This window comes from Embiotoca jacksoni, unplaced genomic scaffold, assembly GCF_022577435.1.
Source record: "Embiotoca jacksoni isolate LCO1_2020_lvr unplaced genomic scaffold, fEmbJac1.0.p SCAF_26, whole genome shotgun sequence".
Classification (NCBI taxonomy): Eukaryota; Metazoa; Chordata; class Actinopteri; family Embiotocidae; genus Embiotoca; species Embiotoca jacksoni.
Window position 1 is genome coordinate 3456192 of NW_027185377.1, and position 27879 is coordinate 3484070.

Below are 27879 nucleotides of genomic sequence, written 5' to 3' on the forward strand. Positions count from 1 at the left end.
TAAAGGAGGAAAAACTCCAAATATACAGAAAACAAAGTGACAGCAGTTAACTTTTGTCTTTTTTAATTAAAACCGTAGTGGGTTTGTCCAAGAAATGTACAGCATGAAAAATATACATTTAATGTCTTCATACAAATATTGTGGATTATAAAATTATACTGAGGAACGAGAACGAACATCCACACAAACGTTAATATACATACAGGCATTGTGTATCTGTAGGAGCAAAATATAATGTGTGCGACATTGCTTTGGTCTATTCACAGTGGCTATGTTTGTATTTGTCGAGACGGACAGACATCTCTGGAAGAAAAGTTTACGATGAGCGAGGCTTATTTACAGAGGATCATAATTCCATCAGCAGTAATATAGAGGAAGTCTTCTTCTTCTTCTTCTTCTGTTGGGCGGGGAAGTAAATATACATGAATCTATACTTTAAAGGTCGGTGGGAAACGGTCAACGTAGTTTGACTCCAAGACGTCTTTCAGTGCAAGAGCTTCTTATTTCAGTGACGTTAATGCACAAATCTTAATAACACACTGGCCACACGCAGCAATCAGCCATCTAGTAGAAATGTATTTCTACTACTACTACTCTCCTCCCTCAACCCCCCCCCCTCCCGGTGTTAATTTAGAGGTTAAGTTTCCAGAGTATTAAAGTATATTTTAAGAAGGCTTAAACTTTGTTTTCCTTAAATTAGAGCGAATATTAAGAGTCCAGAAACATCGACATTGGAAATTTCACTTTTTGTCCGAACTTACAAACTGATCTCACTGCTGCTGCTGAGACGGAAGCAGAGAAATGTTTCTACTTCACGTGGTTTGTTTCACGATGCAATTTACATAAAAGTCTGGAGTAGCTCTGAGAAAAACATCGTCAACATAACCGTTTCCACGTCACCCGGAGTTGCAGCCGCCGACATCATCGCCTCGCTCTGATTCACTCACTCTTATCGTGACATGCTGAACGCGTGGTGTCCCGCGTTTGCCGTCAGCTGGCGACGGCGTGGGCTCCGTCCAAACCCGACCGCACTGATGAGAGCCGACCGCTAACGCGGAGTGGGAGTGTGGTGCTGAAACCCAGCAGGGAAGGTGGAGTCAGGAGGAGGACAGTGAAAGGTTGGAAGAAGTTACTCACTCACAAACACAACTCCCACAAACTGTGAAAGAGGACCAGGACTTGAATGTGTAGATACCGAAGCGGACGTCAACGGAGGGCCGACGTGGCCGACCGACCAAGAATACAGGCTTTAAAGTGACTGTTGGACCGATGATGCAGAACTAGAGTGGCTGACTTTACACTGAACATGTTTTTATGTTTGTGACACTTACTTCCCGTTTATCATGTCACCAAACGGACTGTTTCCATCAAGACAACACGAGAGATCAGATCTGTGACACGGAGGAGGAAACATTTAGCAGACAGTAGTGCAAATAAAGGAAAAAAAAAAAAAAAAAAAAACCCCCGGACAGATGTGAGGGTCAAATTTCTGTCGCGGCGATCTCGTCGAAGTTGATCTCGTTGCCGCTGCCCTCGTCCTCCTCTCTGCTCTCCAGTTCCAGGCTGAGCTCCTGCAGGAGCTGCTCCAGCTCTCGGTTCCTGCGGTACATCTGCACATAGTTCTGCTGCAGCTGCTTCTGGTAGCGGATCACTTTGTCCTTCTCCTCCTGCCATATCCTGCGCTCCTCCTCGAAGCTTCCCGTCTGCAGCTCGGCCCGCTGACGCTCGTAGGCCAGCTCGGACCTCATCCTGTCCATCTGCGCCTTCATGTTCTGCATGGCCTCGGCGCCGCTCTGCCGCTGGACCTTCGCCTCGTCGCTCTCGTAAGCCAGCAGGTGCTCCTCCGCTTCCTGGAACACCTGACACTGTCTGTTTCCCGGGCCCTGATTGGCCAGAGCATCTCTGAGATGCACCAACTCGCCCTCGAGGCGTCCCACCTTCTCTCTGAGCAGCTCCGCTTCGCTCTTGCGGCGCTGCAGCTCGTTCTCGCAGACCTCCAGCTCCAGGGTTCGCGTGCGGGTCGTGCCGTGGGCCTCCTGCAGCAGCACCTGGGTGTTGGTCAGCTCGCCGCGAGTCTCTCGGAGTTGACCCCGCAGCGAGACGATCTCCCCGACGCGCTGAGCTAACTCTCCCTGCACATCCTTCAGCTGCTGCTTCAGCAACGAGATCTCGCCCGACTTCTGGCAGACCTGCGGAGAGAAACCTTCATCAAAACATCTTAAACATCGACCGCAACGCTTCCTGCGTAGACGTGCTGCATTCAGTGTTGGGGATCAAAAACAGACGGACTACAATCTTTGAACCTGCAGAGATGTTTCCCGGCGGAACGATTCATTACCTCAAATACCAGAGAGAGTGAATATTATTATCAATCTCTGTCTGGTGCTTAACTGTTTAATTCTTCGTCATTGTCTTCCTGCATCTCTGCTAACATGTAAACAAACCTTAAAATATTCTGTCAACGTTTTACCAACGTTTCTACATCCACTATTAAGAGAGCAAATGAGAAACGTCCAGCTCTAAAAGTCATTATCTAGTTCTTTTAATTGTGTAGGTAAATATACCCATAAATATATTATAGAGAAGCTGCCACGGTCAGATTGATGCTCTAAAATAAAAGTTACGATATAATTGTAAATATAAGTGATACCGAGTTTAGGCAGAGAAACGGGAAAATGAATACGGGTTGAACAGCGATAAACTTTCCAGCTTTTTCTTTTTATTGTGCTCATTCCTGCTCGGCGTCGCTCGGTCAGTCAGTTTCAGGAACTCACCTCCCACTTGGTCTCCTCCAGTCGAGGCCCCAGCTGGATCTTCTCGTGCTCATAGGAGGAGCAGCGCTCCTCCAGCTGCTCCCTCTCCTTCAGAAGCTGAGCGAAGTCCTCCTGCAGCTTCTTCTTCTCCTGCTGCAGCTGGTAAACCTGCAGCCGGGACACGTGAAATACCGTCACACAGACATGAAGATGATTCAAGAGACAAATCAAGTCCGGTCAACACAGACTAGTTCGTTGAATCCGACTGTAACAGTAGCTCGGTAAATAATAAACGAACAGTCTCGTGATTAGGTCAGTAAAATTTGGTGAAAATGCAAAAGATAGAGTGGCATCGAAAGCTACACAAATTCGAGCTGAAATTGTTGCAGAGTTTGTTGCAAAAGTTTTTAAACACCAAACATCTAATTTCACAAATTGTGAAATATAACACAGGAAAAAAAAGTGACTTTTATACGTTCCGCCACAAACTGATGCTTCAAAATAGTTCCTTCAGAAAGTGGCAAAACAATTTCACCACTCGGCCCATGAAGAGCTGTTGTGGATCTTGCAGTCATATCACGTGATATTTCTCAAAGTCAAAGTTTGCATAAAATTGTACACATCTAAATTGCTTTTTTTTCCTGATTACTTTCAGAGCTCCTTTTGCGCTGCTGATGGATCTCGTGCTGCGACCGCCACTAACTGATGCATCGTTTGCAGCACTGATCCGTCTCTATTTGTGGATAAGTGAAGCTTTTCATCAGAGGTCCTGACCTGCAGCTGAAGCACCTGCTGAGAGCGCTGGGCCTTCTGCGAGGCCGTCTGCATCCTGGTGGCGCAGCCCTGCCTCAGCTCCTCCAGCTCCAGCTCGAAGCGCTTCTGCTTCTCCTCGTAAACCTACACAGCAGAAGAACGAGGGGTTCAAAGAGGTCAAAGTGTGACTCTCTTATAGCACAAAAACAAAATGTCCCGTCGTTAAAAGAGGAGTTCTCCCCACCTGACAAATCGCAGCTTCGTTCTCGTCCAGGTTGTCTCTGAGCTGCTGCAGCTCCAGCTCTCGCTCCCTCAGTTTGTCCTCCAGGTCCCTCACCACCCCTTCGTAGCCCTCCACGGGGCCCGGAGAGCGCCCGCTGGACCCGCTGTCAGACAGCGGCTGTCCCCGACCGCTTATGGACCCGGAGCCTGTGCTCTTACTGGAGGACGAGCGCCCGCTGTCCGAGTTGGAGTGTCCGTGCGCGGTGACGGGCGGAGCGCCCTTCAGGGGCTCCAGGTGGCCGGCGGAGGCCTCTCCCGACGCCAGGCTGTAGGTGGCGGCGTTGTACGGCGGCAGGCTGGAGAGCGAGTTGCGTCCCGAGTCGGACAACGAGCAGGACTGGCTGCTGCTGCCGCCGCCGGCGACGTGACGCCCGCCGCTGTAGGAGCTGCGCTTCTCGGAGCAGGAGGGCGACATCTCTCTGTGGGCGGGGCTGAGCAGGTTCAGGTTGTTTTGGCTTTCTGGCGCGTTGGCACAATGGCGAGGGGAGAGATACTGCATGGAGGTGCGGCTCTTGGGGATGACAGGTTTGAAGGCGGTGGGCCGCAGCACTGTTTTCTCCATGTTCTAGTCGAGGAACACGAAATGAGAGGAGTGAAGCGAGACCGTCAACAAGTATGCATCTAAATTTAAGTACGAGAGTTACAAAACTTACAGTGAAAATTACACTCTTGGTGGACGATAATTTAAATGAGTCGACCGTCTTGTCAACATATTAAACCCAAACTTTAAAGCCATCACAAACAAGAAATCATTTAAGTGTTCTATTGTTCCATCTACAGTTCCACCACAAGACAGCAGATCATCTGTGAATGAAGATAATGTGATGATTGAAAGCTCTGCAATGGCAACTAAATGGACCTTGAAATAAGTGTTGTCAAATTAGTCAAACCTAAAATGACAATATTTCTGGTTGTGTTAGACTATTACAGGTAATCCTGCAAATAAATGAGCACTGTAGGATTCCTGATAATAGACTCCCGTCTGGGTGTATACCGATATAAAAACCACAATTATTGTATTTGAAGTTTTAATCAGAAAACTGATTTATTCAAAGACTTATTACCCTCTCCAGTTTTCCTGACACCGGGATCAGTTTCGGTGGAGGCCCCCCCATATTTCCATTCAGCCCGGATCCTTCCTTCATCTCGTCTCTGTCGCTTCCTGGACTGCCGGGTGTCACGTGGTTGTCGTTCCAGTCGCCTACATAGTCCTCATTGAGATACGTGTAGTTCCCGTTCCCGCTCTCCTTCTCCAGCCCTCTGCAGGACGCCGTGGAGCTCTGCTTCTTCAGCGGCGAGATGTTCTGCAGCAACGTGTCCTGAGGAGACTCGGAGCCCAGGCAGGAGGCTCCCGGTGTGGGTCGTCGGCCTCTGGCTCCCAGCTCAACGCCGATGCGGTGGTCCTGGTAGAAGCCGGGGCGAGTGGTGGCGATGAGGCTGCTGACGGAGCCCATGGGATCCAGAGTGGAGGGTGGTGCGTTGACGGGGGGCGACGGGCCGGAGGCGTGCCGCCTGCGAGCTCCTCCACTCAGGCCGGGGTTGTGGTGCTCAGCGGGTATGGGCAGAGCCTGAACCAGGGCCATGGTGGCGGCTCCGAGGGGTCACTCGCTCTGGGAGAGACGAACAACAGTGTGAGTTTAAACAATTCATTACATTTTACATTTTTGTCAGAGATGTTTACAAGTCAGCTGAGACGTCCAATCTCAGGTCATGATCTTGTAATGACCTCAGGAACAGGTTGAGTCTTAGATCCTTTAAAAGAAATCCAAGTCAAGAGTCAACATTTTGTTATATTTCTTGTGTCTCACGTTGGACACAAGTCCAAGTCAGGTTTTAAGTCTCAAAACAGACCCTTAAAGTCTGACTTCCTTTGAGACAAGTGCAGCTCAGGCCTCTCAATGCAGTCTATTAAAATGATATTTCCCTGCGGAAGCCGTGTTGGTCATGTTTTTATTTAACTGACACCGAGACCTATTGCTGTCACTTTTGCTGATCTTATCACGGAAAACTAAACACTACTTTAAAATGGCATGTTTTGGTAATAAGATGAGATCCGAGCTGCTAAATCTCCCCGCGGGGGAGCTTTCGAGGAATTTTCTGTCAAAAAATAAACCACACACACACCGACTCTGACAGAGATGATCTGCAGTACACTGAAGCATACAAAATATCCCACAAGACCAGGGTGGCCCACACACAGAGAGCCAGGACGGGCCATTCATTAAACCCATTCAAGCAGCACAAACAGGGCTTGAGGCATGCGGCTTGCAAGGCATGAGACAGCACAAGAAAAAAAAAAAAAAAAAAAGTGTGTGTGCGCATGTGTGTGTGTGTGTGTGTGTGTGTGTGTGTGTGTGTGTGTTGGGGGGGGGGGGTCTCTTTTCATTTGAGATATAAAGTGGCTTGTAACATGCTGGCATTTTCCCTGACAGCAACAAAGGCTACTGTCTCCACACATCTTATCAGCCTCGAGAACAACTAAAAAGTTCATAACTGGATAAATACCCCAGAGGGCGAAACGCAGAGAGACAGGTTGAATTTCTGTTCGACTTTTGCACAAAAAACAAACAAAAAAATCTGCGGGAAGACTCACTGTTTTCACTCCGTCACTCTCACAGGTCTGCTGGTAAATATTGACATTGTAACAGGCTGAGTGACATCAACAGTCTGTCCCGTGGCAGCTTGAATAGTTTAAATGTGAACAATGGGCCAACGGGACGCACTGGTGATGAGGTCATGGTGCACCAGCCAGCAGAGCCCGTTGTGCTCTCGAAAACATCACGGTGGCGAGTCGCAGAGCGTGAGGATGTCCGACTCGCGGGTTCGCGTCTTGCTCCGGAGTTTCGGGCCATCAAGTCACACAAAGAAATGCGAAACTCCAGCTCTCACGACGTCACGCAAATCTGGAGCTTGCTGGTGAATCCCTGCTGTGTAGAAAGAAAAACAAAGGAAAAAGACTTTCCCTCTGGTTTCACCTACTCTGAAGACGTAAAAACACGAGGAGTGTCCCGTGTTGGCCGTTAGTAGGGTAGAAGGCTAATAAGGTGAGTGAAGGGCCGACAGCAGGCATGGCTGGCCAGCCGGCAGCAGCCAAGACGGGGGCCATGCCAAGTCATTTTCCAACCTGCCAAGTTTACAGAGAGCCTACGAGGCCACTACGGCGATTTGATGGTGATTACCGCGTGGCAATTAGCACCCCTCAAAGTCTGGCTGATCCCCGCTTAGACTCATTATAAGTGACTGAGACAAATCTGGCACTGCAGTATGTTGTTTGGATACGTAAAGACCGAAAACATAAAGACAAGTATGGTGTTTACTGTCAAAAGAAGGGATGCAGCTGGAAGACGAACCGTATTAGTAGCACTGGTACACGACTGTACTGTTATTAGAAAGCCAGAAATTGGTTGATATGGAGTTTAAAATGTGTGTCAAAAATTCCTCCCGCTTCCTCCGACCCGTGTCGGTGTGATAGTTAACGGCGGCGGGAGCAACATGTGGTGCAGGAGGCGGGAAACGAACGGTCCCTGTGAGTCTGTGGGACTCATCTTATGGGATTTTTTTTTTTTTTCTGTGCACCGAGAAAAGCTAATTAGCCCGTGACAATATTTGTTACGCATAATCCTGTCTGAATGCCAGGTAATGAGTCAGACTACGCTAACAGCCATTGGAAAATATGCTTATAATCATAATTACGCTTCTTAACACCAAGCGTAAAGAAAGCATAGAGGATTAGATCCAAACAACTCGACAGCTCAGCATTGTGAGTTGAAGGTTCGCTTCTCTCAGTGAATCCACCGGCACGTTTGCATCGATTTCATCGTCTGACATCGTGAATGTTGCTGCCTGGTTGTGATATCCTCTTTTGTTCGATTGCTGTTGGCAGTGTGTAAAACATATGAATTTAGTACTACGAGAAAAATCTCAACTTCAAATAGGCTCTTTTCTCTGCGTTTCATGGTTTATTAATCTTATTTTTTTAATGAGATGGTAATTAAGGTTATAAATGTATTGCAGTGATTTCAGAAGGCGGTAAGAGACGCAAGTTTGAAGTCTCTAAAGGCTTCTCCTCACAGTCGCTGTCCTCGGGTGGTTATTTCTGATGGGGGGGGGGGATGAGGGAGAGGGGGGGTCCGTTTGTTGCCCACAAAGTCTTCCCAGATAAGTGAATGAGCTCTAATTCCTCCGGACTCAAGGGAAGCTTCGAAGCAAAGCACGGGGGTCCTCAAACTGTTTTTTTAAAGCCCCCGTCATGTTCATGCAGCCCTGGTTTCCCTTTTGTTGTCATGGTGACTGGAGTCTCAAACATTAGAAAAGGGGAAGGAGGGGGAGAAAGAGTGGGACGGGAGGGGGGGGGGGGGGTCAGAGGGCTGACAGGGAGGCCAGGACCCCTCCTTAGCATCTTAAAGCCCTCAGTAGGTCTATAGCTCCGACAGTCTGGTCTCTCCGTACGCTTCCAGTCGGCTTAATGGAACATAAATGGACATTAACAGCTAATGACTGGCGGTGGGATCCATGACAACCATGCAGAGGGGTGAATGGAGATATTATTCTTATAATATACTGTGTAAAAATACTGTGTTACGGCTGCTAGCGTTTGCTTTTTTTTTTTTTTGCTCAATAAAATGTCAGAAAATAGTGATTAATGCCCAAAAGTAACTTCAGCAGATCCAAATAGTGCGAAAACCAAACGATATTGGCTCTAATATCATATTGATGAAGAAAAGCAGACTACTACAAGGCGCTTAAACCTGCAAATGTCACTCTCAACAAAAATATAAATCAAAACGATAAAAAAAAAGAAGTATAAATCAATTCATCATATCCACTGCCCTTAACAACGAAATGTTTCATCATTAAAATGCATCTCCCATACGCAACAGAAAGCCTGCACAGCATGTCAGTGATATGTTAACCTCCCCCATAATGTGGAGAGAGTCAGCTGATTGCGACTGCGAGCAGACTGTTTTTGTCTGGGAAAGCCTTTGAAGGCTTTAATGGCTCTCGGCCTGTCAGTCACTCCTCCAGCAGCAGGAATGTGTGCTGCTGCTGCTGCTGCTGCTGCTTCAGAGAGAGCGAAGACTAAACATGAGCGGCGATCAGTGTTTGGCCAGGCGACTCCACAGCCACCGTTTTTTCTGACGTCTCATCATTCATGGAGGCCTCAGCTCGTAGGAGGAGATTCAAAAGAGATATTTTCTCCAGCGTCAGGCCTTTCTGCTTTGCAGCAGCCTACAGCTGCAGCCTTGGGCGATCTGCTGTCACACCAAGGCTTCAGGATTTTATCCTCCGGCTTTCAGCGTTGACAATTTTATAGAATTACTTGTCTAGATGAAGCGGCATGAAGAGAACTGCACCATTGACTCATTCTGCATCAAACCGTGTGAACAAAAATCCTATAAACTAAAACCCAAACGCGACCGGGTACAAACTTTTCAGTGTTCATTTATTCTATATTGTGTTATGACCCGATCAACCCCACTGGTAACCCCGAGGCAAATGTTAGCTGGTGGCCCCTACTGGTCCCTTTATTTAGGAACATAAATGAATTGACTTCATATTTCATGAGAGAAGTTGAATTGGAGTCTTTGAAGCCAGCCTCTAGTGGCACTCGGTGGTATTACAGCTTAAGGCACTTCTGCATCGGCTTCATTTTTCAGACCCGGAAGTCACGTCCACACTTTTATATGCAGTCATTGGTGTCTAGTCATTAAATATTTACATACATTTTAGCGAATCATTCTTGTGCCAAATCTGCAAATCATATCGATTCAATCCGTTATCAATCTATTGAGATTTAACTTTTGACTCATAAATGATACAACTTTAAGAACTACCACTTGAAGATTTGACAATTTAAGAAGTAAAACTCAACATTAGACTGGCAGACAAAGCATTTGCTGTAAAGTTTTGTACATTGCTAACAGATAGAAGAGATAGGACCTTTTAAAGTTTGGATAAGGGATTAACTATTATATGTATATTTTAACAAATTTGAACCTGCAACTAAATATAAAGGGCTACAAGACCTCACCTTAATTTTCAAACAATGTCATATTTCTGTGGTGAGACGGGAGCCGAAAAGAGATGAAAAAAAAAATCAATATGCAGAGATCAATACTTTTAAAAATTCTTGCTGAGATTTCAGTGTACAGGGTGACCAGGCCTCACTGAATATGAAATGCGAAACAGTCTGCAGTGTGCTCTGAAACACCCGACTCAGATGTCAGAGTTCACAGACTGACAGTCGGGTCACTCCGATCATTTTATTCCACCTACAGCAGTAAGTCTGGAGGAATATCGACGGCGTTTTACTGGCGTTCCTCTGTCGGCATCCGAGATTGGCAATTACAGACGCAAACAGTATAAAAGGCTTTTTATAGAGGTGGTTCATAAATATACAGTGCACATAGTTTAGTGGCCCTGCCCTTTAAAAAACGGCAACGTCACACTAACCTGCTTTGAGACAAACTGAACGAGCCTGCACTAAATCCCTCTTTGTTAGTGGCGCACCATAAACACACCCACCGAGGTGAGGGTCTAAAAATATCCCCTACCCACCAGGTGAAAGTGTGGCCTGAGGTGGCTTCGCCACTGAGAGAAACGAGAAACACCACGTTCCCCTCCACAAGGATGTGGACCAGTAAAGAGGCAAAGAATGAAAGAAGGAAGAGTGTCTGGGTTTTTCAGCAGGGAGTGTCTGCATGAGGGAACAAACAAATGAGTCTGCAGATCCCCTCCTCCACTCTCCATCTCCTGTGCCCAAAACTTCTGAATCCCACTCTTTCTTTCTATCACCCCCTCCCAGCTCCTTATTATCCCCCCCCTCCCTCCTTCCTCTCTCTCTCTCTCTCTCTCTCTCTGGAAACTGGAACACAGAGGAGAAAGTGTGACAAAGCTATTTTGGTTCTGAAGACAACCTACCTTTCTACAGGCAGATACCTCGCAGGCCCAAACACTAACGGTCACCGTGCCAAATGTCAGCGTTCCCCACTAAAGAGATAAGAATTTCACTGCTCATTAACTGTGCGGTACATAAAGTGACAGAAAATTGTGACAACTGATCAAGAAATTGCTGGTTTTGTCCCAAAAATTCAATTCACGCAAATATAAAGCCGAGAAAAGCTCCACATCGTCACATTTGAGAAGCTGGAAACAAAATATTTGGCGTTTTTAACTTGGTAAATGAGAAATGTATTAGTGAATCGTGGCAAACTAATTCGTAAACTATCTTCTGCACCAGTTTTATGCAGCATAGAAATCTTTTTGGTGCAATCTGTTCTTCAATATGTTGTTTGTAAGTTAGTGTTAATGTTGCATTTTTCCCACAAGATTTTTCATCTCAACTTTCCTGGTTAAATACATTTTATAAACTTTTTGAAGTGAATGGTAGATTAAGGGCCAAACAGTCCCGCTGGACTAATAGAACTGGCAACAAATACACAAGGACACTGTTAACTAAAATGGGAATTTCTCATGAGGGCCTTCAGGTTTGTTTGAATGATGCACCGAACACTGTCAATGATTATACTGCAGTGAAAGAGGCAGAGGCCTCTATTCTCACACACACACACACACACACACACACACACACACACACACACACACACACACACACACACACACACACACACACACACACTAATGCATTGAGCTTGTCATCGTTTTTGTTTTAATGAGCAATAAGAGAAAAGAACAGTCAGTAACAAACAAATGCGGTTTGTCAGTTTTATACTTTGACTAATTTTAGGTCGGAAACTAATAATTACATATCAAAAGAATCTGCTGCTTATTTTCTCTATTCATCTTTTTATTTGTATAATCTATGAAATGTACTGACGGTGGTGTAAATTTCTCCGTTTTCAGTTTGCTCTAAACCATTAAGATATTCAACTTACTGAAAAAACATTAAGCTGGAACTGATGACTAAAAGGAGCAATCGATTACCAAACTAGCTGTCAAACAGTGAATCAAACACAGCCATCACCAAACATCTCCGTCCGTTCAGCTGCCAAAGTAACAAAGGCCACTTCCCTTTTCCTCCAACGTTTCTTACCCTGGTTTGTTCCCAGCATATCTGCTCTGCTGTCTGACCGGCTCCTCCAGCGTCTCAGGTTTAAGTCAGCTCAAACACTCGCTGTGTTCCTGTTCTCCTGAATGTTTGGCTGCGTTTTCAGACCAACCCTCCTGAAAACTTCTCTAAACCCCCCTCAGAAAAAAAAAAAAAAAAAAAAAAAAAGGAAAGAGAAACAGCTCATTCTCAGGCCAAATGCCGCCAACGTGAATGAGCAGACAGTCCCCTCCCCTCACTCTGCTTTCCTCTCTGTTTGGAGCCCTCCAACCCTCCTCCTCCTTGTCCTCCTCCTCTTCTTCCTCCTCCTCACAGCACAGCCCAGCCTGTCTGACAGATACACCTCCTCTCTCTCTCCCTGCTCCACTCCTCCTCTACCGTTTCCTTTGACCAAAGAAACTACACTCTGCAAACTCCTCTCCTGCCTTTGTCAGGCAGTAAAAAGAAGAGAAAAGCTGGGGAAAAGCGAGCTGTCAGTTTAAGATCCTTCTGCCCTCCCTGCACGTTTCAAACTGAAAGGACGGTAAAAGGAAAGCGGAACTGAATCAGGATATAATCCTGGATTTTTTTCTATTTCTGCATTTTCAGGCCTCGAGAGCATAAAAGATAAAAGATTCGAGGGAATCGTGAATAAAAGTGGCATATATGAGGATTTAGAAAGATTGATGGACGTAAACACTAGAAACAAAACCTATAAGGCAGAGTATAAACACAGCATCCTTAGTCATCTTCATCAAACTCTGCAGTCTTGCTAAAAACAGACATGCTCACTATAAATCTAAAAATAAAAAGAATTAAAGTTAATTAGGGAACAACTGATTAATTAAAGAAGCCATCATTCAGTGCAAAAATAGGGTTTGACATCATAAAAAAATCATGTACCTGCAAGATTAGATTCTTTTTTGTGTGTGACTTGGCGGCAGCACACGAAGCTGTAAACAACAACATCTACATATTATCACCTTATTAAGCTGCTGTAGTGAGCAGCTGTTTATTTACACCGTGCCACCAATAAAGAGGCAGCAGGCAAACCCTTTAAAACGACTCTTTGTATTCTCAGAGTTTGATCCCTTACTTCACCGTAATAACATTTGGAAAGTGAAGAAGAGCTGTATGCATCTTTCATAGGAATGAACGGGAGCTGAATCTCGGCTCATATTTAAGATCCTTAAATCGAGTGTCTAACATCCTGATTAACCAGTCAGCCAGCTTCCAGAAGTTTATCCTCCTGTGTTCAGCCTTTGCCTCGACCTGTAACCCACCATCTGGTCCAAATAAATGAAAAAAAAAAAAAGAGACAACAGGATGAGAGGATGCAGTCAGTGGAGCTCAGCTGCTCCTCTCCCAGATGAAGAGAGGGGTAAAGTAGGGTACGAGAAGTAGGCTATGCCCTGGACCGCCTCACACACACACACACACACACACACACACACACACACACACACACACACACACACACACACACACACACACACCACAGATCTGTCCCTCTCCCTTTCTCTTCCCGACTCCCTCTCTCCCTCCCTGCTCCTACAACTGGGTCACTCTGGTCGGCACAAAGTTTGTCCTTCAGGCAGCCAGACGGGAGTTCAAGGTCATTCTTGATGGCATCTCAACAGGAGGCCTGGAGAGCACTGAAAGTGCCACAAAGTAAAGGCTGCGGCCGAAGCAACAGAAACCACTCTCGGTTAAGAGTTTAAGATCGGACGACAAACGCCATCAATCAGCCGGCCCGAGGCCACCAGCGCCGGGATAAAGACGCAGGCTGCAAATCACCTCTGTGAATACCTCCATTAACACTTCCTCTTTATGGGCTGGAGGGGCGGCCTGACGTGACTCAGCCCCTTGTGAGGGAGCTGCTTTACAGGCCAAAGCAACAAAGTAAAAATGACAACTCTGTGGCTTCCTCAGTCTGCAGGACATGCCAAGGAAAAACCAAGAGGGAAATGAGAGTAAAATTCCAGTTAAAACAAAATAATTCCAGTGTGGCTTCGCAGTAATATTGTATTCATCTGTCTGGTGGTTTCTGGTTTATCCTGCTCAGCCACATGAAGTTTATTATCCCACAGAGATGTACAAAATGTTTAGGAGTGCCGTCTGTGGGCCAATTTCTGGAGAACATTGAAAGTGGCTCCTTAGAGGCCACAACTCTAGTTTATCTATATCTATGGCAGATGCCCAGCAGGTGGTCATCCATCATAGACCGAGCGGCCATCTCTCTGTGGTCTGTCAGCCTGCTTCCCTTCTATATTTTCATAACAACGGCTCCCGACTGGGACCAAAAACCGACAGAAAGCTAGGCCATCCATCAGTGTCCTGCGCTGCCTCGGCATGGGGACGTCACTCCCACCGGACGCTGCAGCTAAAAGTGGCCGCGACCAGGCGGCCCTTTGGACCACTTACCTCCCAAATAATCCACCGTGGCACAAAGCAATCCGTGAACACCTCAGAGATGAAACGGGAGAGAGAATTTAGCGCTCGCCATATGAGGTGGCTCGTCAGTCTCGGACACCAAATGAAGAGGAGCGACGGAAAGGGACGTTTGTAGATTCAGATAAGTAGTCTTAGTCAGTCCAGTCATAAATCCACACAAATGGGGCTGGCTGTTTCGAGTTGGCAGGGACGCGACTTAACCACACTCTGATTTACTGTATGATGTGCCAAAGAGATTAGGGTTACGCCTCCAGCTCTGGAATTACAGCAATATCCCATCCGTGATTAAGATCTGTTGTGAACTCCCACGCAGCGGGAATGTGTTAACATCCACACACTGAGGGATGCACAGTGCTGTGTGCGCTGCGCCGGAGCCAATTCTTAACGTCGTAAAAAGTCCATCAAAAATGACACTCAAGTAGACCAAAAAAAACAAAACATGCACGGTCTTGATTTACAGGAGCGATTTTATGAATAAAAATTCCTGCCGTAATCTGAGAATGTTTGCATAAAATCTAACTTCAAGGTCGGATAAAAAGATGGTAAATGCTGTTAAGGGAGCTGCTAAAGACTTCAGAGTTCAAAATTGAACGCAGCGTTGATCCAGAAGGCTCCTCCTACCTGTCGATGACGACCTGTCTTCAGCTTCAGGAGGCCTTAGAGGAGCGTCGACAGCTCGGCTGGGCATCGCAGGGACTCACACCGGTGAGAACATCTTCGTTCGCTCTTCGCCTCTCTCAGACTGAGGGGGATAAAAGAGAAAGAAAAAAGAAGAGGAGGAAAAAAAAATTAAAAAAAGATGCTCATTGTTGAATCAGCAAAAGAGATGTAGGGAGACTACTACCGCTGTGGAGAGCTGGAAAGCCTGAAATGTGACAAGTGTGTTTATAGAAGTCAGCAAGAAAGAGGAAAATCTGAGTCACGACGGCAAAAGAGCTTCGCATGGAGGAAGGTTGAGACTGAGGGGGATTTTCCATGTCAACGAGAGTGAAGAGCGAACCGACTACTAGCACCCAGTTCACAAAACAACTGTCCCCCGAGTCCAGTCCAGATGTTCCCGTCGATTGGTTTACGTGTTTGTGAAACGCCAGGTCACATAAAGCTTGACAAATATAGTTTCTAAGAATGTTACTCAAACAATCTGGATCAAATTGCACCTTAAGACATCTCAAGATAAAAGCGCACATCTGGAAAGAAGCACGGAGTCCATCTGCATTTCGTTACACTGATCTATTAGCCCACTGGTAAAGCAATATCCAAGTTTGTAATAGAAGAACATGAGAAGTCCCCGAGGTGAGCAGACATGACAGACATTATATCAGACTTAATATAGTCACAGTCCTGCTGCAACAGTGAGAATATTATAATTAAAAACTTTAAATTACCTGCAGCAGTATAATGTTTTCAGCAAACAATATCATGCCAGGTAGACCGTACTACTGACACTCAAATTCAGAAATTCAACAACCAATCAGCAACCGGCAGTATTTTGAATAAATGGGTCTGTAATTAAACAGGAGAAAGATATCACAGGTGAAACAACTGCAGAAAGTTTAGGTCCAGCTCTGCTAAACGCTCCCATTACATAACAAGATCTCTGAAAACACGTTTTTTTTTTGTAAAAGCAATAGTTTGATATTTTGTGATGACAAAACTCAGGAAGTTACTGCATTCAGCCAAGAAATACTCCGCTGCATAACCAGTTTTTTGGTACAGATTAAACAAATGAGATATTAGGACAGGGTTATTAGTGAGATTCAGAGGCACAGGAGCCATGCTAACAGTTTCCACTGGATTCCAGTCTTTATGCTAAGCTAACCACGGTATTGAGCTCTTTCAGATCAGACCACTGCTGACTGAAAAGTTATTGGTTTTTGATGTGAATCTGGGATATATTTTCTCAAAGGTTCCTCACAAACTGCGTTGGTATGTTCCAGACAGACACAAGGGGGATGCCGAGGACACTGCGGCTTCCCGAATGTGATGTAGCTCAATCCAGACAGGCTTTAAAGGCGGCTTCTTAAATGTTGCGCTGCAACATGGCTGAGCTGCGGAGAATCCTTTGAGCCCTGCCAAGTAATACTTTAATTGTCAGCCTTCGAACACAAACGACTATCGACCCACAGATCATAAACAGGTGTTTACTTAAGTGGGCCGCTCCCCTCACCTGCTCCTCCACGGTGAAAGGGGATAATCCCCATGAACGGACAAGCGAACAGCAGAGGGAGAGATGCCGAACGACGAGCATGTGCGCCGAATGAAAAGAGAGTCGAGGGCGGCGCTGTGATTATTCTGTTATTCATCCACCAAACAGGCACCTTCAAAGACGGCTTTCAACACCACTAAACCACAGCGTGACCTGTTAATTGACCCGGAAATCCAATGAACAATCAACGAAGCGGAGGCGTAAATATGAGGAGTTAGCGCTCCCGTCTCCATCAAAGGGTCGCTTTTATGGTTTGGGAGAAAGACAAGACTTTAATGGATTTATGCAACTTAACTCTGCAGTGAACTTGAGTTTGTTTCACGACTGTTTAAAAGCGCTTCTCATTGAAAAGACGATTGATTTAACAGGTGACCAAGTGTCGTTACAAGACGGTTTCCTTTCCACATTAAGAGCTTCTTTACAGTATCCTGGAAATCTACCTTCCCCTCTCCTCTCTTCATATTTTCAGACTTTGCAGATTTTTTGTGAATGCCAAGAATGTAAAGACAATCAAGGATGTTCTCACATCGTTCACAAGCCCCTGAGCATACAACAGTAAAGCCAAGACATTTATGGCTCGTTAGAGCCATTTATGGTTTATATCACATTGATATATTGGAAATTGATGTATTTATATCCCCAAAGACTGAATTGAGTGATGATCATACCTGCGCTGGAAAGAGAAGGTATTCAGAGCACATTTTAAAGACAGTCAGCTTTTTCTGAAATCTGACAGTGGGGGATAGAGAGAGGACAGATGAAGGAAAACCGAACACAGATTAGGGTTTAATCTGTAGGCAGAACGGCCAACAGTCTCCCTGCAAAAAAAAAAAAAAAAAAAAAAAAAAAAAGGAGTCAGAACAAGGTCGCCTGTTCTCCACCTAGTTTTCACAACACCCTTAAAAAAAAAGTCCAGAAAAGAATGTGAAAATTACAAAAGAAATGATAAATAAGGTTTGTAAAATGTTGGCTTTTTTTAGTATGAAGTTTTGGACTGTTGGTAAAAAAAAATATGTGGCTCTGGAAAACTGATTGGCCCTTTTTTTTCTAAACACAAAAAAAATATATAGATATAGTTTGGATGCAAACTTGTTCGTAAATTCCATTTATACATTCAAAAGACAGCAAACTGAGCCTGTCGAATGTCAGTCCGAAATTTAGTCCAGCTCCTAATCGATATATCGAGCTTTTACCTTAAATTCTTCACAGTGTTCACCAGCTAGTCACAAACTTTGTTCATCTATCGTCAGTGGGAAGCACACAATCCGGTTTTTAGAGCTTTTACCACCGACAACATCTGTCGAGCCGCAGCTGGAAAAGATACCGACCAACTCCTTTTATACAGAAGTAGTCATTCGCCATCGCTAACATAAACACATTGCATTTTGTCACTTTTAACTATTAAAACAGCAATTCAAAAATTACCGCGCAAGTTTGAGCATGATAGGTTACATTAAAAGGGATGGGGTGCAGGAAATAAATTCAGATACTTAGTGGGAAGGGCGGCGTAATAGAGGATAAGTAATGAAGATAAATGAGGTCCTGTCCTTTCCAGGCTTTCAGGCACACTCACACAAAAGCTTGTGAATGAACACGCGCACACGCACACGCACACACACACACGCACACACACACACACACACACACACACACACGCACACACAAACACAGGGCCAGTGGACTATGAAGGAACAGGGTGGTGTTCCACTTCTTCCCTACGCAAACACGGCCAGCTCACAGCACTGATGTTTGTCATTCTAACGTTCAGCCGCGTACCAAAAAGGTTCCAGGCAGGTTAACAAACTCAAAAAGACCCGAAACGATCAGACGACAGCGGGGCGGTGCAGCGCGGAGGACCACGCAAACAGTCGTCTTGACGCAACCGCATTGTAGATATGCAGAGCAGGCGGTTAGGAGCATCGACATATGTCAACGATTCTCCTCTGACAGCTGTTTGCACACGTGTGGTCGATAAGTACGAGTGTAGAGGAGGAGAAACAACATTTTAAAAGACTGGAAGTATTGTGTTCAGAAATTCTGAAATCATACGGATTTGTTTGTTTCAAAGGATAAAAATGGGCAGCGGGTGGGAAGCGAATCCCCGGGGAGAACGGGCACGTCTGCCTTGTTTGGAGAGCGGAGATAGCCCACATGGAAAGTATCATATTCCAGCTTAATCAGCTCAAAAATCTCTGTATTTTTCTCCGACGTCCTCATTTAGGATCATCCGAGCCAAAACCTCAAACATCCTCCGACATTTTAGAAACCTACAGAGTCCATTTAGTCGAAGGGTGAAGTCAAAGACTTTTGGTAATCAAAATGTGGCAGACATCCTATTTTTTTTTTTTTTATTCAATGCATAATATTGCAGGGGCCAAATGACTACTGGAGCTGGCCCATACGGTTGAACTCATCATAATAATCTGGTACATATCATGTATAGAAACCTGTACGCAAAGTCACATAAAATAATCAAATTGATGTTGAAAGCAAAACTCTGTTCTCCATTGCTATGCATGATGTATCGCTTTACCAATAAATGTGCTGATTATTTTCTTGACTAAACGATCGGTGTATTAAATTTTAGCGACTAAGGTAACACCTGCAAAACATCTTATTTTGTCTGATTAACAGTCCAAAACCCCCCAAAATAAATTCAGTTTGCAATGAGTATTTTTTTTTTTTTTTTTTTTGCTTTTTGAAATATAAAAGGGACCCCTGCATGGGAAATAACAGCTCAAACGTTTATCCGCCAACTGAAAAGCAGGAGATAAGAAATGAATCAGCACTTGATGAAAACAGAGAGTCATCCAGGGCTGCTCTGTTAAGCGTGGACGGACGGACGGACGGTCAGGACCGACGTCTCTCCACGCTCATTACTTCAGATCTGCTTCCTCTCTGCCTGCTAGTTATGCAACGGCGAGACGCAGCTCCGGCTTGACCGTGCGTCCCACCACCCACGTAGCTTCTGATCCGCAGCCCTCGTTCTTCCCCCGCCAACTCCTCACCTGTCGGCCGGCCAACCCCCACTCAAGATACCTTCAGCGCCGTTGGACAGCAGAGACGAGTCTCTCGTACGTACATTACTTCCGCCTCGAATGACGTTTTGGTGAATTATCAGCGTGACATTTTGAATTGGAGAGTGTGTTTGTGTGTCATGCATCTCGTGGCCTCTCAGCTGGATGAATAATCGGGCCAGAAGTCACACAGAGAGCGAGAGAGAAATGTATTTAAAAATATCCAAACAACCCACCTCAGGGAGGGGTCGTCCCACTTACATACTGTACCCTTAGCTGCAAACAAAAAACTAAAAACTAAACAAATGAAGATGAAAAGGGGAAAAGGGTGGAGGCAGAACTATGAAAGCAGGGTTTTAAGATTGGTACTGTACAACTTTTATGTATCAGAGGAGCCCACAACAATCTGAAGCAATTCTGGTATTCAAGACTGATACCCTTCCTCTGAACTGGGATATCAGGATGACATATCACACTGGGTTGTGAGTTTCAAATGAAAATCAATAAAATAAAAATGACCTTGTCAGCTGAGGGAAAGGAAGAAGTGAAGGCCAAAGTGAAGGAAAAACGAAGTTTGAAAGAGAAGAAAAGCGTGGAGGAAAGGGAATGTGGGAAAATGTCTCCCATTTTAACGTGACGAATATTTCCAGTTTACGACAACAGTTTAGCCTGATTACGCCGACTATTTGAAGGTAAAAAATATTCTCACATTGAGCAGGAACACTAACACGCAACTACAGAACTACTTGTAAACAAAGACATTTCATACGGTAACTATTCAAATGCAGTTCGATATACATGAGCCGGTGAACACATCGCCATTCATTCAAGCCGTCTCCAGTCCAATAAGTTCATTCAGTCAGTTGCTGCTTCAGTACAAAACTGGATCTATACATGTAATATTTATAAGATTAAGGTGACTTCTGCAGTCTCTCAGTCAACTTGTAACCAGGAAGTGATGTCTGTATCTCAGATGAGCTGAAAACGCTGTTCTCAGTAACCAGCTACTGATTTCTGTATCTCTAGTGAAATCAGTGTGAACCAAATAAACAGGAATTCAGTCTGTAAACTCTTAATATTTATTTACAAATGACATTTTGGCAGCTGATTGTACCTTTTGCATTTGTTTTCCACTTTAAATAGAGTTGGAAAAACTTGAGGGAGCGGTTTAAAAACTGACAGCTGGTGGGTTGTTGTTTTTTGCCCCATCGGCCCATTAATTTGGCGAGTGCAGTGTTATCATAAGTGATGTAAATAACGGTCAAAACTCCAAAAATAAGAGCTGGAGGGGGGAGAGAAAAAAACCAAACTGGAGTTTAGCTTGCTTCTCAGATTGCCGATCCGTTTGTTTGTTTTCTGTTTCCTGTGTTTCCTCGTGTTCCTGGCCACCGCCAGGGAGGGCGACGCCGCAATCACGAGGGTGCGAGATGGATTACAGAGAGACATCAGGGCGGTCGAGACGGCTGAAGAGTAAATGAGTGGGAAAACGAATGGTGGTGAGAGAGAGAAAACAAAGAGAGAGAAGTAGGAGTCAGAGACGCTGCGGGCCTGTACTGTACAGCAGCACATATGGGCCTCCCTGCAGCAGCTGTGAATGTCATGATCACACTAACTACCACCGCCAATCACAGCTGCTCATGGGGAAAAGGGCTTTTTTTTGGGGGGGGGGGGGGGGGGGGGGGCTCTTTTTAGAGCACGTAATCGTCCACAAGTGACAACAGATGATGCAACACGCTAACGTGTACAAATGCCGTGTAAAAGATTTCCCTGACGGGACTTCATTTTTTTTTCTTTGGATGACGGCTCCGACTTACAGGCGCCGGGCCAAGTTTATCAAAAGTGTTCCCACATCCTCCGACTCACCCCGAGGTCTGAGCCCGTGGAACCCAACCGGCTACGACGCATTCGTCTTTCCGTTAATCAGACGGCAACTTTTGTTTTTACCGTTTTAGAACATAAACACGTGTCTACAGCCATGCAAAGCAACTCCGTGCAGCTGTGACACGTTTTACTGCACAGCTGTACACCAGCCCATATCAGCTTATTGCAGATATGCAAGTGGTTTGTGACTCACAAGAAATTGCAGAAAAGATATGCAAAAAAAACCAACGTAATTTCGGAGCCACACCATCAGCTGCAGGACTGCTTTGGTCCTCTTGCTCCACATTTATGCAACTCAATGACTTTAATTGTGTTTTCACCCAGTTACTATAAGTGATGTTGACGCTGGTGACTTTGCTGTGAAGGAAGCAAAGTCCAGCCGTTCTGGCGTCTTATCAGAGCTGTTTACAAAACTGTAAATCTAATCACTGCTGCGGCAGTTCCTCAGGACCCATTTCACAAAGTGACTGCAGGAAAAGATGCAGCGACATGGACCCAGTCTGAGGTGGGGGGAGAGGAGGGGAGGGGGCGGCGGCAGCGGGGGGGAAACATTTGGGAATGATCAAGAAAATGAATGTGGTTACATTGGTTGAGTGAAGGGACACGGGAGGGGTCCACTCTCTGGTTTTCTACTTAGCATGTTAGAAATTTACAGGGAGGAGAGAGCGTTTATCATTTCCCAGTCATCAGTATTCAGGAGATGAACACTGTCCTGTTTGTAGCATAAAAAACAGCCCTGCTAGTCGTTTCCACTTTGCGTCATGTTCAGATACAAAACAACCCTGAACGCACCGAGTCCTATGTAGAATTTAAAAGCCAGAATGAGTCTCCCCATTTAGTTGCTTTTTATTCTCCTATTGATTTATCTTTACAAGTTGATTTTGTTTGTCGAGTACCAAAGTAGCTTAACAGAGTTCAGCCATTAGTAATGTCATTTTTTTCTACGCCTGTGCGATTCATTAAGTGACGTGAGAAAAAAACAAACAAAAAAACATTAGCACAGAAGTTCAACTCAACTGCAAACATTCATTGAGGAGATCATTTAGAAATCCGCGGGACGAAGATCACATTAAAAATAAACATGTATCATCCACACGACTCCACTGTGGTTCTGTACTGGGTTTTTTTTTTTAATGGGATTTTACTGGGAAATAATGCTGATATATATTTTTGTATAGGAAAGCACAACGTCTTGGTGAGTTTTCAAAAACGAGTAACCTTTGGTCAAAGTTTTGTAAGAAGGGCATTAGGAAGTTAAAAGTTTTAAAATATGGATGTTTTGGTACCGTGGTCCATTTGCATTGAAATGGGAACATTAGTCAAAGCACCAGGAAAGGAGGTGACAAAAGATGGCAATTTGGGAGCTAAAAGATGTCTGCAGATTAATGGCCGCTGTGCGGCTGCACCTGAAAATTGGGACGAAGCAAAAGTCACACGAGGTTTCATCAAAAAAGCCTGTGTGTGTGTGTGTGTGTGTGTGTGTGTGTGTGTGTGTGTGTGTGTGTGTGTGTGTGTGTGTGTGTCATGCATCTGTTGCTAAATCCCCTAAATACTTTCTATCGATATTAAAAAAAAAAAAAAAAAAAAATCACGATCAGAGACATCACCTGGACGTCAGGACGAAGGTTGAAGGTGTCCCGACTCGTTCCCAGGCTCAGGAATCTGAGGTCTCTGAAACCTCAGCCCCATGCCTGCCTCCCAGTGCCCTCTAACAGCTGTGCAGTCCAGCTGTGCACAAAAACCCAGAGCCGGCTAAGAATACCAAACCGAATCCCGGGGAGGAGTCACAAACCCCGACATCTGGAATGGGCTGGAAAGACATTTAAATGCAAATCACGATTAGATTGAACCCGTGTGACGCATATAAATTGAGGCACAGATCAATGTACAAGAAGTGCACAGAACTGATGGTGACATCCTCAGATATTTAGTTTTGTCCAACCAGCTGTCTAAAAGCCAAAGATATTAAGTTTACTCTCATACATGACTAAGAAAAGAAAATATTCACGCCTTAGAAGCTGAGACCAGCAAATATTATGAAACGGCAACATCAGGAAAGTATTTGTTTTTTCAGCACTTCATAATAATCAAGTTCATATGCGTCATTTTACGCAAACAAAGTATAGATTAATGATTCTAATTGAGGATTTATAGCCTTTAACACAACAAGCTGTTAATTATAGTTTTCCTATAAAAGGTTCCGAATTATATAAAACTGCATTATTACATAACAATAAAAAAAAAGTTTCAGTCACTGTGTTGACATAATAAGAGGAACGGGAGCCAACTCTGTTGTTTACAGACACGTGTTCCCAGCAGACCGGGCTCAAGATGTGTTTACAGAAACTCATCTTATACGTACTGCAGGTCATCACTGGAGGAAGGTGAACCCGGTCGGCGAGAGCTTAATCAGATCGTCACAGCAACACGTACTGTACCTCCAACACCGTCTCAAAGAAGACGGTGTTTGGCATGTGTGGATTCAGCACATTGGCCGAGTTTTGAATTCAGCTCCTCAGCGACGTGCAGTCTGCCCACAGCACATCCAAATTCTTCACAGACACATTGTTTTAGGACATTAAAAAGACATAATTTCAGAACCATAGATTATAAACTAAAAGACGGAAGTCTTTTGTCATGTGAAATCTTGGCAGGAATAAGCTCGTAACCAATTTTGCGCCACAGCTCATTGTTTTCCCCCCCCAAAAAAACAAAAACAAAACTGAGTCACAGCATCATTATTTGAGCGTTTTAAACGCTGCGGTGTGGGAAACTGGGCAACATCACTCATTACAGTACGAGCAACCGGCGACAGGAGAGTGAAATTACAACACAGCGAGACAACTGCAAAAACAGAGAAACCCACTCAACACTAAATCAGCATTTCATCTGACATGACTCGCCCCCAGGAGAAAAAAAAAGGAAACACAAGCCGGTCCTCCCGGTGCCTTGACAGCTCCCGCCGTGTTCCCATTGTTGTCTCGTCTTCTAAAGTTTCTCTCCTCTTATTTGTTCTTGGAGGAGACGGTTTGCGTTGCCTTCGTAGGGAGAACGGAGGGACTTGACCTTCAGTGTAAACAGCTCAAGGGCAATATTTCAGAGCAGCACGACAGAGAGGGATCACTTACGCAAAACAGATTATCTATTATGAAATGTAGCCTTTTAGACTAATAAATACCCACACCTCCAGCTCCAAAAAAAAAAAAAAACCCCGACAAAAAGATAGATTACAACCATGTGCGCACACTCGGGTAAACGTTTCTATCATAACAGCACTCTCTCTCTCGCTGCTTTTGGATATTTTAACTGCACATACTGCAGCTCCGGGCCGTCCGTATCGACCTGCTCCAACCTCCAACAATCACTTTCCCATAAAAAGGTGAGATGAGACAACCTCAGAAATTCTTTTCATGCAAATGACTTAAATCCAAGAGGAGTACATAAATATCTGAAAATATTTTCCAAACTACAAAAAAAAAAAAAAAAAGAAATAAGTTGATTTAACGCATGCAAGCATCAGGTTCTCCTTCGGATGCCAATCGTTGAGTTGTCTTTACTAAATTATATGTTTTTTTTAATAACTTTTATGTGAAAAAAGTAGGTATTGAAAAACTATTCTGGTTAGATTATATATTATTGTTTAAACATCTTCCTTTAGACTTTTTTTTGGTAGGTTATTTAATTACCTCTGAAACTGTGCATCTAATCATATAAATAAAGGGTTAAAACATGTCACCAAACTTAAGTACAATTCTGGTTTCAGTAATAAAACTCGGGGTACCAAGATGGCATCTTTATTGAAAGCTTTCACTGATATCCAGCACTAAATATAATCTGTTGAAAGGGACAAAATAAACTAAATATACTTTTTAACAGAGTAACTGTCTCCTTAAAAAAAAAAAAAAAAGCCTGCATGAACAGATTTCATAAGGGAGCCGACAGGATTTGGATTTGATAAGCAGATTTAATACAGGCTTCCAATTAGTCAAAACGCTATCAAACCCCCCCCAACCTCAAATATGCTGAGTCATAATACCCGTCACGTGAAACAGGAAAGCAACGAGGGGGTGGGTACTTCTCAGAGTTTGTGGGGAGCTCTACATGGATGCTAAACAAGCTGACAAAGCAGTTCCTTCTGAAAACGTTTGAGGGAAGCTCGCCATGCGCTCCGAAAAAAAAAAAGAAAAAAAAAAAAATCACTTGACAAATTATCAATGCAAATAAACTGCGGCCTCTCGCTGACGGAGCTCGGCAGTCCGCCCTTTTCAAAACTTGCTCAGGTAAGCGTTTGACGTCCTTGTGTGTTTAAGCAGACGAAATTTCCATACAACATCCTGCAGAGTTGTTTGGGTGGTGGTGAGGGGGTGGGGGGGGTGGGGGTTGTTATGTTATCATCTCGTTCCAAGTATTTGGCTTTTGTTTACAGATGAGGCGGCTGCACACAAAAAACAGACAGGATGCTTTTTTTTTTTTTTTTTTAAACCTGATTCCTTAAAACTTTTTTTTTTTTTTTTTTTTTTGGGGGGGGGGGGGGGAGTAAACACACCAACAGTGCCTCTTCATAGAAATCCAAGTTACCAACAAATACACTTTTACCTGCTAAACAATGAACCATATTCTTGTTCCTGCTCCGCACCCAGCGATGCAACAACACTGGAGGAAAGTACCTCAGCGTCAGCGGGGCAATGCCATCGGTTTTAAGAATTCACATGTTATTGCTGCCCCGGGGCAGGTCAGAGAAATACCCGTGAACCACTCTCTCTCTCTCTCTCTCTCTCTCTCTCTCTTAAGCTGGGAAATAGACCGTGGATTGTTTGGTGTCGTCACCGGGACGTAAAAAACCCGCCACCGTCCCCGCAGACCATGAACGGGGTGCTCGTTTTTTTTTCGCCGCGTAAAACTTTCGCGAGTTCTCGCACCTTAAGAAACACGTTTTAACCCCCGATTCAGACCAGCAAACAGAACTAAAACATCAACCGTGATTGCATTTTTCAGCTCCGACGAAGTCAGCAGCTACTTCGCTGCCTGTGGAGCAGACCTAGATTTCAAGTCCCCGGTGACGCTGCAAGTTTAAGAAGTAATCTCTGGCTTTGGGGGAGAGGAGAAACAAAAATGTCAGATATTAAACAAACTATTCTATAGAAAAAGAAAAAAAAGGGAAATCTGTGTCCGAAGTGTGGGTGGAAAGGGATAATAGGGAAGATTAAAAGCATGCGTGTCCCATAGAAACAAACGACAAAGCATGAGTCTGTCACACATTCATATAAATGAGCGTGAAAGCATTAATTATCGAGGCCTCTTTTTCTAAAGAGATCAAATAGAAGAAATCCGATTATCTTTGAGGAGATGGAGGAACACACTGAAAGTCCACGATAAGGAAATTGTTGATTTATGATCTGGACTGAAGCTGAAGTCTCAGCAGGAAATGAGTCTGGATCCAGTGAAGGGGGCACTTTGTTATGTCGGTACCCACCCAACCTGTCATGTCTGATGCACACGTTGATGAAAAAAAATAAAAAAATAAAAAAAATAAAAGGGAAGTGTGGCCTTTGAAGGGGCCCCACGATTATTGCAGGGGCCTCCAGCAGTCTTTGTACAATGTAAAAGAATTGCTTTGGGTAACTCCACTTTGAAAAAAAGATGACACTTCATTTCCTCCTCATTTAAAGCCAAAAACAACAGCGCGAGGAATTCATGAATTATACCTTCCCACACCTGTGCAGAGGTAAAGGTTGATTTATACCTTCAGGTGTTCATAAACGTGTTCAGCTAAACACTTTCACACAACAATTATACTTTTAGCAGTAAGTTAGATACAGTGAAAATCGAATAAAAAAAAATAAAAATAATAATAATAATAATAATAATAATACAACCTACCATGTACGGTGAAGCGGACAGTCCGGTACCGCTGCTCTGCTCTTTAAAAGTCTGTTGGACAACACAACCTTGCACGCGACGGGGCTTTTCCCTCTTTTTAAATGGTTTTATCCACAAACACGTAACTTTACGAAGGTCCGCGTTGACCAAACTACATGCTCAGTTCCTCTCTTGTTCTTCTTCCTGTCGTGGAAGGCGCGTTTGTTGTTGTGCGCAGAGCTGGACAGGAGCTGCTCGTGTTTTACACAGCGGAGGGAAAAGTTGGCGAGACAAATAACCGCTGCGTCCGGTTAGGGATTTCAAAATAAGATCCTTAAATAAATTTAAAAAATAAATAAATAAATAAAATAAAATCTCTACAGTGACAGTGTACTCAACGTATGTTGTCCAAATTGCTGCACAACACCAGATAGAATTGAAACAAACTCATCCATTAAAACCAAATCAACTTAAATCAAATGCTGTTACATTTAAATAGGGCTTAATTTGGAATTTAGCCAAGAATAGATGTTTGATAGTCTATTTCTTATGCTATTCTTATGTAAAGAATAAACATCAATGGGTATTCCAGTATTTTGGGCTTTTGACCCTTTGATTTTTTTTTTA

At 44.3% G+C, this 27879-nt stretch overlaps 1 protein-coding gene across 1 annotated transcript; it reads right to left on the reverse strand.

The window, feature by feature from the left end:
* Positions 1-46: 46 nt before the first annotated feature.
* Positions 47-27474, reverse strand: LOC138204725 (leucine zipper putative tumor suppressor 2 homolog). The gene is made up of 7 exons (XM_069160162.1): positions 27274-27474; positions 14911-15031; positions 4853-5398; positions 3751-4353; positions 3528-3650; positions 2775-2921; positions 47-2189 (listed from the first exon to the last, which is right to left on the reverse strand). The coding sequence occupies exons 3-7, from the start codon at positions 5369-5371 to the stop codon at positions 1482-1484; spliced, it is 2100 nt and encodes a 699-aa protein (XP_069016263.1). The 5' UTR covers positions 5372-5398; positions 14911-15031; positions 27274-27474; the 3' UTR covers positions 47-1481.
* Between the last annotated feature and the right edge of the window lie 405 nt (positions 27475-27879).

Bases quoted from the DNA above. Each gene is read 5' to 3' on its own strand.
- LOC138204725 (XM_069160162.1), bottom strand. From the start codon at position 5,371: ATGGCCCTGGTTCAGGCTCTGCCCATACCCGCTGAGCACCACAACCCC. The intron at 3,651-3,750 runs GTGGGGAGAACT...TCTGCTGTGTAG, and splicing joins ACGAAGCTGCGATTTGTCAG to GTTTACGAGGAGAAGCAGAA. The intron at 2,190-2,774 runs GTGAGTTCCTGA...TTCTCTCCGCAG, and splicing joins TGGAGGAGACCAAGTGGGAG to GTCTGCCAGAAGTCGGGCGA.